Below are 11,943 nucleotides of genomic sequence, written 5' to 3'. Positions count from 1 at the left end.
CTATTACATCATCTAATACTTGTCTATTACATCATCTAACACTTGTCTATTACATCATCTAATACTTGCTCATTCTCTCAACTTCTATTGATACATTTTTTATTTCTAGTTTGTAGACATCTCACTACCAAGTTGCGGGATTTCAATTCATCAATGCCAAATCTGTTTTAACTAGCTCTTTGTTCACTCATTCCTGCTTCCAGACAGCACTTTCAGCTCTTTCTACACTTGCACCTCTCTCAAGATCTCAACTGGACCTTAGGATCCAAGAATTCAATGTCTTTCCTTTCATTGCACTCTTTATATCATCTTGCTTTATATTTCTCTTCAATAAGTTGACTGAACCTTTAATTGTGTTTGACAAGCTCCTTCTCCTCCAAGTGAATGTTTTCTGTGTCTCAGGGTACAACTCTAAAGGACTTTCAGACCCATCACATAGTCCCTGCCTACGTTCTTAGCAAATACCTTTTCAGTTGTTTCATATGCAGCAAAGCCCAGTGACATAACTGAATGCTAAAGCCACTGCTGGCACACATTATCCATTTTTATTGAGCAACACAATCAATCTTAGGCAGTTAAAAAAGCTACTTTTCTCTTTGGGTCTCGAATTCTTTTTCTATTCCTGCCACATTTCCAATCCCATCAAATATTGGTTCTCTCCCATAAGATTCATCTTTGCTTCTCAATTTGATCATCTACATACCTCTGCATGTGGAATAAGCTATGTAGTGTATTTTTTGAGATTTACTTTATGTAGTCTTGCCATATGTTAAGCACTAGGAGGGATTGTCTTAGTTGAAGTTCATTTGCTGTGAGGAAACAACATGACCATGGCAACTCTTATAAAAGATAGCATTTAGTTGGGACTTGCTTACAGTTTCAGAGGGTTAGTCCACTATCATCATGGTGGGATGTGTGGTGGCATGCAGGCAGATGTGTTAGGTTCTACATGCAGATCTAAAGGCAGAAGACATGTCTGTGATTTAATCATTTGAAACCTCAAAACCACCCCTCACTGACACACTTCCTCCAAAAAGACCACACCTACTCCAAGGCCATATGGCATAATCCTTGTCAAGTAGAGCTACCCCCTAATAACCAAGCATTTAAATATATGAGACATATGCCAATCCTATTGAAACCACCACAGAAATGATTTAATTCTATTGGCAAGACTGCTATAGTGTAAACAGTGGTATATCCATGGTAAAGTAGTAAAGTACTTTGCCATTAAACATAAGAAAATGAAAGCAACAGGATTCTTCTCATGGCGTTTTGCATCCATTCTTCATGTCTTCTTTAAGATAACTTTTATTATGACAGAACCCTAAACACAGATCTATACCACTACGAAAATTTTAGTATTTACAAAATATAGAGAAGAAAATACTATCAGATTTTTGAAGCAAACACATCCATAATGCTCATTAAAATAATTCTGTTGATTAGCTAACACAAATGCATAGATTAGACATCATTACTATCCTTCATTAAGGAGTTTTGCAATATGCATGATACCATAAAGCTAGTAATACATAGGCAGATACTTGGATGAGATTATCTCATTGACACAATTTTACTTAACCATCTCTACTCTGGAAATAATACAACTAGTTTGCTGATTTATTTACATAAAGACTCTTTTCATGCAAAACTAAGATAATTGTATGACAGTGTTACACAGGGTATGGGGCAAATCACTGATTTTTAACTTTGAAAACTACAGCTATGTATTTGTATTGAAATGTCACAAAAGAGAAGACATAGGTCTCCAGAGGGAGGAGGACAAATTCTCAAATGTGCATTCAGAAAAAGATAGCAAGAAGGCTAATTTACACAGCAGGATCATGACGGGAGGCAGCAGCAAGCCCATGCATAACGGCCAGACTTCCTACAATATTAAATTAATTAGAATTAAAACGTAAGGTGTGAAGCACATTCCTTTGAAGAGTAAGGAATTACAGGAGAATAAATCCGTAAGATCGTTTATTAAGGTTACTACAAACTCAAAGGGGAACCATAATTTCCCTTGTAATAATGGTATTGGCCAGACTGTAGAAGCAAAGATTTCCAGGTTTGCTTGGAACTCTAATGATTTTAAACTAGATAGCATAATATCCTTTGGATCGAAGAAGATGCTGCAAGATAGCTTCCAGTATTAAATAAATAAACATGCATGCTAAATTTTGCTTTTACTTTACCTTTGGTGTAGCTAAGAAGTTGCTGGATCTTTAAATATGTAAAAAGAATCACATTAAGCACATATATTTGACAATTTAAACTCTTTTGCAACTGCAAGTTCGTTTACATGTAATATTCTTTCTATGTTTTATTTTTATAGTAAAGTGTGCCTGCAACTCAGAGTTGACAGCAGCAGATTTGGCCCTCGGGGCAGAGCTACATTCAGAGCACTCAGAAACTGACTAGAGACCAGAACACTGGATGCCAATCTGGAATCTGCCTGACTCAGCGGGAGCATCTGCTAGCCATTTAACCTCCGGCTAAAGAATTCTACACAGCCTGTGATCTGTGATATTAAGAGGCTGTTGATCAGTTTCATCTGGTCAGATTTAACTGTTGAAAATTACCGACAACTTTTATTTTTAAAAATTAAGTAAGGATGAGCAGGGAGCAACAACAAGAAGAACAAAAAGAAACAGGCATAAGGGATGATAGACTCCCATCTTTGTGGGAAACACTACAAAATTTCATTTAACACAGCTCAGTATTCATTAGATCTTATCCACATAATAACATAAAAGATAAAACACATAATAAAAATTTTCACTGTCTTATGTTCTTTAATGTACTTAATAGGAATTAACGTCGTCTTTTATATAATTTCTAGGTTAGTACTTTCAACATGCAAACTACTTTTTATTTATACTCACTAAACTAAGTACTTTATGTGTGTATTTATCAAATTTTTAGCTCATTATAAACTTTCTTTAGGGGAAAGACCTTGCAATTTGGTTTTCTTTCTCAGCAAAGCTTGTAGGAGAGGAATTATTTAAACACAGCGAGTCTTCAATAACATTGGTAATAGAGAGATTCTAATTGGATGTGGCTTCCAGTGCCTCAGGTCGAAGTAGATCGTACAATATCTGGGATTTTCAGCATGAGGTTGACTCAGCAGAGAGCCTGAAGGCAAAGAGGTCAGGTGCAGAGCTCCAGAGAGAAATGCTGGCTGCCTTTCTGACTGTGTATCTGTGGGATTCTGGAAACAGTCAAGTTGCTGTTCTGTTAATACTTCTCAAGGGCCTACTTTTGACTTATAATGAATTGAATATAATCATCTTCATTAAGAGAAGCCTCATATGATCTAAAAGTAACTCTGTAGTGGGATATTCCCACCCCCACCCCCCGGCAACGTTTACCATAAACTCCGTAATCTGGGAGGAGCCTATGTTGGAGGAGTAGGAAGAGGAAAAGGAAAGTAAGAGGAGCAGCTAGGAAGAGCGAGAGATGTAGGAGCCATGGAGGACCACGCGCGTATCGAGAGCAGTCCTGGGTAACAACTTATATCGTAAGGTTAGATATTGGAACACACCGCTAATTGTGTGGACATCTTGTTAATTGATCATTACCAAACATATAAAGCCTTTGGATAATCTTTAAGTATTAGAATCTCATTTCTACCAGGTACCGCATGGATGGCAACATGGTCTGGGCTCAGCCCAGCCTTTCAGAGACAGTGCGGTAGATTGGCAGAGCCATCTCCCACACTGGTGTCTCGTGGGTTCCAGGGCTGGTATTTCTGCTGGTCGTTTCTAGCTGTGGCACGCATGTCCTCTGGCTGCGGAACATGGTGGCAGAGCTAAGCAGAGCCACTGCTGCTTAGATAGCTAAAGAAAACGCCGTTCTAAATATTAACTTTAACATAATTCTACCTCCATTCCTTGAATATAAGAAGCAAGAGAAATGTTTGACAATTTTGTGAAGGGAGACAGCTCCCTTCACAGAACAAGGGCAAGCCCAGGATCATGAGCTGGTCAAATAGAACACAAAATTCCTCCTGCAAAGGAGGGTAACTCTCACGTTTAGCTCATGGGGATGTATTGGGTGTAGACTACATACTAGTTCAGTCAGTGGCATTCAAATGACCATTTTCAATAAAGATGACCTCACTCTCTATTTACCACCTCTCCGTAAGATCCACAAAACCCACCTGGTAATGTGTTCTTTCTTCCTTGCAGTCCACCCCTCTTGTACTAGGAGTTCTCACTTTCTTCTAGTAAATCAATATTCCCTTCCTTGTTTACTTTGATTGTGAAACTATGAACTCCCAGCCCAGTGTGGTTTGATGACTGATGATACTCTAGAATTCTATCATTGTAAATTAAGCTCAGCAAGAGCAGACTATGGCACTTAATCAACCCACTTTAAAATCGTTATGTGTTTGTTTGTCTATTTCTAAGGTCTTTTATTGAGGCTTATAGTGCTATCTAGGAAATATGTTAGTGCAGAAATTACCAGTAAATAACATTGACAAGAAAACATTTTTTTTTTCATTATGGCATACCTAAAATCACAAAAATCTCATCTTGACTATTATTAATAGGGTGATTAGCACAAGATCTACCCATTTAATAGACACTGTAATTACCATTTCAAACATTCTTCAGACTTTACAAACGTAGGGTTACTGCTTGGGAATTCATAATTCACATCAGTTATTCTAGCTCTTTTCTAAGGTTTTCTGTCCAAAAGTCATGTTGAAGACCCCATAAAACTAAAACTAACAGTGATTCATTGTCACCGTTTTAATTGTATAGTTTATAACTCTAACACAGGTAAATTGTCTGTACAATTTATAATTATACCACATGAATATATTGGTAACATGCCTGAAATCCTCCAACTAATTTCTTGGGTGTAAATGCAATACATAATACACCAATGGACATTGACTTAAAAAATTGCCTTGGTGTAAATTTAGTGAAATATAACAATCTACCTAAGTGGATTAGATATTTAGAGTGAAGAAGATGTTTCTGAAATAAGAATGCTTGCAAATATTTAATGAATATTGGGGAAAGATTTGTCTCATGTGTGAAAAATGTCTGCACACATGAAAACTTATTAAGCTAATGCTTCCAAATTCAATTTCTTTTTGAAGTAAGAATAAGTTTTTAATCAAACCCCAACCTTTCAAGTTGTATGAACTCTATTACCCTGTGAGTACACAGTCATGACTAAAAATAGGTAAAAGCATTAGGTGATCACATTCTTAGAAAACTGTTTAAATAGCCTCAAGATTCCTCAAGTGACACTCATATTTGAGAATGAGAGCATGAAAGTCCAGAACCTCATGTCCTGTGTGGACTGTGCTGCTTCATTCTCCATATAGAATATGGGGGTATAATGAGTGACAATTGCTTTTTATAACAAACAAAGCAACATGGGAGGAGAGAGAGTGCTGGGTATCAGTAATTCTGTAGTCATAATGCTATCATTTCTTATTCTACAGCGTCCAACAGATCATCACTCATTAGGTCTAAGGCATTCTCAGTAATAGGTCAACACGATTTAACATCCTGTCTTTCAAATTAATCTCTCATTCCTTCTACAACTCAACATTGTAACCAGCATTCCCCTAAATTCTGTTCTGTAATTCTCTATTTTATGTCTCTAATCAAAAATTTCATCCATTAATTAATACGTTTGTCCTCTTTTACTTCCTTAAACATTCTTTTAAATTATTTTAACATTTGTTAGGTCAGGAAATGTGAGGACTGATATTTTATCTATTTGCTGGCTAATATGCAGCCTATCATACTTTCATGGATGCCTATAGACAAGGGTCTTCTGGAGCATAGACCAAAGACATTTTTAATAAGGTCTCAGATGGAAATAGCAGCTTCATGGTTTCAAAGGCTATCATTCCCCTCAACTTTTGTGAGGGTAAGATGGGGCAATCCAAGTGTATGTTCCTTAAAACCAGTACTTTTATAATTCAGTCAAGAAACACTGAACATTGAAAAAATGCTTATTTTATTAAAACCCCGAATTAAACTGTCCTCCTCTTTCCCTTTAGGTAGGTATTATCCTTCATGATCCTAGTTAGGAAACAGAACTTCCCTCTCCTCCTAGTAAAAGCAATGTCTCTATTGTACAAGGCAGTGTGCTACATAAACACCAGTGGAAAGAGATTTCAGAACTCAAACTGTTCTAAAACTTGCAGAAATGTCTGGAAGCAATGGCTCTTAAACTACTTCTTCCATGCTAAGAAGCCATATTAATCTTTTACTCCTTGAAGTCAATTGTCTGTGACAGTAGCACACTATGTAGTATTGTGTGAATTGGTTTGCTTTTATACTTTTTACTTAGTTGCTATACACAGTTTAAATAAATTCATATACTTTTTTCTCTTTAGGTTGATGAAAATCACTAGGAATACACCATAATTAAGAAATTCCTTTTTATTTTTGCCTTTAGAATTTAATGGTATTATTCTGTGAGTTGCATAATATATCAAAATACTATTTCAAATATTAAAAACAATTTGTCAAATATATCATACAAACAGATAGTAGTATGACTCTAATTTTAAAAGTTAGTAAAATTGTTAATTATCAGAATGTGGTGCCGACACTTCCTAAGCTATTGCCTGTGTTGCTTATGAAGTATCTGTGAGGACAATATTCTAATTTTAAGTATCAAATATCAACAATCCTAACCAATTATTAAAAGTGTAAGACAAAATCTACTCTTCAGTTTACAGAATGTTTTCTGATGGAGATTTGAGATAAATTAGTTTGGAAACTGCAGGATGAGTACCAAGGATCTACAAGGTTAAATATTGATGCTAAAGTTTTATAAATTAAAAATGTATGTTTCGTTTTCAAGTCTAAATAACTGTATATGAAACAACTGACTGGGGGTTTTACATGCTTAGAGATGTCCTATACTGACACGTCATCTTCACATTTTATTTTGCTGCACTGTTCTCCACTGTTTTTATAGTTTTATTTTTCTCCTTTTACATTGGGTTATAAATTACATTCCCTGGAAAAGAATTCTTTTCCTCCCATACACTGACTCTCTCCCATTCCCTACATACTTACATCACACTTTGTTAGATCAGGCACCGGTGTTGTATTTTTGCAAGCATTCTTCACTGTTGAACCTTGCAGCATATTTTGATCACATTTCTTCCCATACAGCTCGTTAGTACCTTCTGTTAACACCTTGTACGTTTCCTATGGTCTATTTTGTATGGACTATGATTACTACTTTTTAAGCTTACAATGAGGAGTGCAAAATCTTTTCGAAAACATCAGGTAATCCACTTGTTATGACGTCAATGTAAAGCCTGTGCCCAGATGCTTATTACTGAAGGCTTTGTGTGCAGCTAGCAGTGTTACCGGAAAACTTTAGGAGGGAGATTGCAATGAAGTATGCAGGCCACTCTGAATGAGTTCCATGACTATCTTGTTCCAGGATGCTTCTTTTTTCTTGTGTTAGTGACCACATTAAAGATAACCTCAAAGAGACCAGAATGTGTTCATATTTCACTAAGGAATGTAAACATAGCACTTTGACCAAGATCAAGTCTAAACTTTACTTCTCCACTTCTCTACTTATATTTTCAGCCCATCTGTAGCCTTTTGATAATATATGTCTATGACAGTCCTCTGTCTGAGATATACTGTCTATGTCTGTCCTGTTCCTAACAAAGGGATTCATACACACAGAAAACAAGGCATCATGGAAGAGATGAAGAATTCTTTCTAGACATTCTTAAAAGTTTTACAAGGGAAGAAATCACCTTACTGACTTGAGTTGACCCAAAGTAGTAAACCACACTGCAAGCAGACATTAGAACGATATATCCATTTTACTCACGTTTATGGTGGATATTTATTATATAAGGTTGTCGTCAACCTTTTGGCTACTTTCAGCAAAGGATTACTACAACACATAAACACACTTATATATTACTCTAAGTCAGGAGATAAAAGACTACATAATTTAAGATTAAAGCTATACAATAACTTAGGTTATAAAAGCTATATGGTGTCATAGTTACTTTTTTTATTGGTGTGAAGAGATACAGTGACAAAGGAAACTTATAAAAGAAATCATTTAGTTAGGAATTAAGGGATGCTCCCACTTTCAAATGGGTATCCATGAAGGTCCTGGCAGGAGCAAGTCAGCAATCAAGAAGGCCTGGCACTAGGGCAGTATTTTAAAGGCTATATCCTATCCCTACAAGTTGGAAACAGAGAATGAGAGAGTAAGCCTTTGGTATGCTTTTGAAACCTTAAAGACCATCCCTGGTGACACAGCCCTTCAAAGGCCACGCCTCCTAATCTTTCCTACAACAATTCCACCAACTATGGATACAGCATTCAAATATATGAATCTTTGTTGTCCATTCTCACTTGAACCTTCACGTAGAGGAAATTAAAGGTATTAGAGTTCTGCTGTCTTAAATGCTGGTTAAACTCAAAGAGGCTGAGTACACTGTAGGTAGTATGCTAAATATTAAGTGATGTCAATGCTTATTATTAACTTGGCTGTGAGGTTCAGCAAATGTTCAGTCTCTGAGTGTAAGAGGTATTTCTGTAGAAGATTGTCACTACACTCTGAACTTTTGCATGTTTGTTGTCTTAAGGGGGAGAGTCTACTCTGCTATACGCAGGGACACCATGATGTTATCCAAAGTAGCAAAACAAACAAACAAACAAACAAACAAAGGGGAAAAAAAGGCCAACCAACCAGCAGCTGAAATTTCTGAAGATTTAAGTTAAGTACCACTGCTCAGTTAAATTGTTTATGTCAGGAGCTTTGTTACAGTGTGGAAAGTTTCCACATTATTGCTAATTTAGTCATGTATTTATCAAGAGTGATGGAGGTGCTATAAATTATAAAAATTCATGTAGGAAAAGGAAACATATGAACCTAAGCACTCTGGCTTTTACCTAAAGTCCCTATGTTAGCAATGTAGTCAAAAATTCTTATTCAAAACTGACTGCTCCTGTACTTCAGAAGTTTTAGGATTTCATTTAGAAAAATCCACTATATGATACATAAACCATCCAGCAGGACTGAAGGCTATATGCTAATCAAACAAATTTCATGAACAAGATGTGCTTGTCCACACAAAATAAAGTAAAAAAGGAGAACATTAAAAATTTAAATTTCCTATTCAAGGGGTTTCTAGTCACATTTTACTACCAACCTTGTTTGTATAAAGCTGCCAAGCACTCCCAAAACAAAGTAAGGCAAATCAAAAAGAACCATGCATTCACTTCTAGAACATTTTAGATTTTTGCATTGTTTTTTTTTAAGATACTAGAGATTTGTACTTAAACTTTCTGACCTGCTATATCAGGAAATAACAGAATTAAATAATGTTTAATAACTAAATCACAGAGTATTAAATTTATTTAAATCAAATTTAGTTTAATTTACAATTATACTCAAGCTTCATGGAACATATGTGGAGGTTTGGTGCTTGATCTTAGATGGAAAGCATGCAGGTTTGGCAGATCAGGGTACACAGAAGATAAGTGTGCCAGATGAGTTGATCCTCCCTGTATCATGTCAGTGAATGTCCCGGGGTTAGGAGATCCTGACAGAATAGAACACAGGCTTGTGTCATAAACAAGAGGGTAATGAGCACTTATCTGTGGAAGATGAATCACGGATGGCGCTGTCACCATTTCCTTCCTTATTGTCTCCATAAATAAATGAACCCAGCATAGGCTCTGTGAATAGACCATTGATAATTTCTAGCCTCATCCTAACTATGTAACACCTGCACTGTTGAAAGAACAGGAAAGGGGAATAAAAAGAAAGCAGGCTGGAAAACAGGAACTCCTCAATTGTTATTATGTCTGAGTTACTTTAAGAGGAGAAAAAAACACATTCTAATATTAGAGACTTAAAAATAAGCGCCATTCCTTGTGAAAACAACAGGAGTGCCAGATGAACCTGAGTAAGACCAAACTGAATGCAGGCGCTTCATTTCTCTGTTGGGCAAAGAAGTAAAGAGTGCAGAAGACTCTAAATACTCTAAATGCTCTAAAAGGAAGGAATACGTGACAGACAGTAAGCTGCAATCTGCAGAAGGCACTGTGCATTGAGGATCAGTGACGGTCACTTCACACGGGAACGCAGATCATTGCGCTCACATAAAAAAAGTGCATCAAAAATGTTTGTTCACAAGAAAAGTGAACAAACAAGTCAGAGTACATTATGGCAAGATCCTTTCTTCATACCGTTCACTCAGATATAGATGTGCATGTGTGCTGTCACATGTACATTTAAAAGTATATGTATATGTGTGTATGCAATAAATACAAAAAGGCTACTGGTGTTACTGGTAATATGTACCATATTATTAATGTGATACTATAAACCTGAATATGCATCAGATCATAAATTATGAGAGTCTGAAGTAAAACTTATTTTCTCAAAATGTCTTAGAGCAAGTTAGGAAATAGCTCAGCTGATAAATAGTTTTCTGTACAAGCTCAAGGCCCAATTTGGCTCCTCAGAACCCATGAGAAAATGTCAGGTACGGCAGTACACACTTGTAGTGTGAACCAGAAAAAAAAATATCTGAAGTTGACCTCTGACCTCTCTAGATACACATCCATGTGCAGAAGCACAATAGAAAAAAAGACATTTCTCAAAAGCACTATCACTATCCTATAAAAATTTCCTGTCACAACTTAACAAAAGATATTTAGATGTTTGTTTTCAGAAAACCATAGTTAAGCATAGAAATAAATTAGTCAGAACAATAGTTGGCTGACATCTACTTACAGTACACATCCACTCGGATTGACTTTATTGCTGGGGACCCCAAGCCATTCTCTGCTTTACAGTAATATCGGCCTCCTTGGTGTCTCTGAATGTTTGTAATTCTCAAAGTCTCATTGAAGACACTTGAATCTTGGAATCTGTCAGAGGCGCTTCCTGCTGTTTTGGTCCACCTGATCTGAGCAAGCATCAACAAAGATTGTTACTTTAGGTTGGTTTTCCACAGACAATCAAACAGCAGTTAGTCATCTGAAGAGATGCCTTTAGAGCCGCTGTGCCCCTTCCCCATCATGTGAGTGGGAAATTAAAATATATGTACCCAAATGAGTTCCAAAATTGCAAGCACCAATGTCCTCACTTTAAGTGCACATCATTTCGATTCAGCTGCATGAAATTTATCAATAGTCCAATCAGGTTGAAGGCAAAACATAGTGGAAACATGATTCAGTTTCTGTGTCTACTGAATATTTCAATTTTTCTCATACATTTCTGAACTTTCGCAAGTACTTTTTATTATTTAGAAGAAATAGACTCTCATTTCATTTTGGACATGCTTCATTATTTTATTTAGAAATTTCTTGTTGGTTTAGGTAATGAAGGCATATTACCATAATGGCTTATTGAGATTATGTATAATTTTATACACCTGGTTTTTAAAAGAGTTTTTTTTTTTATTTAATGGCTTTGCTTTAATAAGCCTACAAATGATTCGCTATTTTGAAAATTGGAATTCACTTTACATCAATAATTATTTTCAAAAATGTGTAAACTTTTTCAAGGAGTGCAATCCTATTAAACTGTCAAAACAATTTGAATATCTAAAACCATCCATTATAAACAATAGCATTCTTTTAAACACAGCTGTGCGCAACAGATTTTGTGTTTGCTAGCAATTACTACTGGTATTCAACTTAAATTTTGTGTGTTTTCATATATAAAACCTGAACAAAGCCACATGCTGAAACGGCATAGTGTTATAAGATAGAAAATGAAAACTTCTTGTTTCTGATTTTTTTCCTTTGCCTTTCCTGTGTATAAATCTTTTGAAGTTATTTAGGATTTGAAACAACCAATGGAAATGCTTTGCATAAGTATGTAAAGTGATATATATGTTGAAACATGGAGAAGCTGAAATAGGAGTTTTCAAGCTTGACGCCGTATAATTCC

The 11,943-nt window shown here is 35.9% G+C and overlaps 1 protein-coding gene across 1 annotated transcript in view; it reads right to left on the bottom strand.

Moving 5' to 3' along the window:
• Mdga2 (MAM domain containing glycosylphosphatidylinositol anchor 2) overlaps nt 1-11,943 on the bottom strand; it is a 732,366-nt gene that overhangs the window by 312,948 nt on the left and 407,475 nt on the right. Inside the window, exon 3 of the mRNA XM_028782361.1 lies at nt 10,780-10,954. Coding sequence (XP_028638194.1) covers nt 10,780-10,954 — 175 coding nt within the window. The remainder of the gene's footprint in view (nt 1-10,779; nt 10,955-11,943) is intronic.

This window comes from Grammomys surdaster, unplaced genomic scaffold (assembly GCF_004785775.1).
Source record: "Grammomys surdaster isolate TR1022 unplaced genomic scaffold, NIH_TR_1.0 98, whole genome shotgun sequence".
NCBI lineage: Eukaryota > Metazoa > Chordata > Mammalia > Rodentia > Muridae > Grammomys > Grammomys surdaster.
Note: the sequence above shows the minus strand (reverse complement) of the source record. Positions and strands in the feature narration are given on the sequence as shown.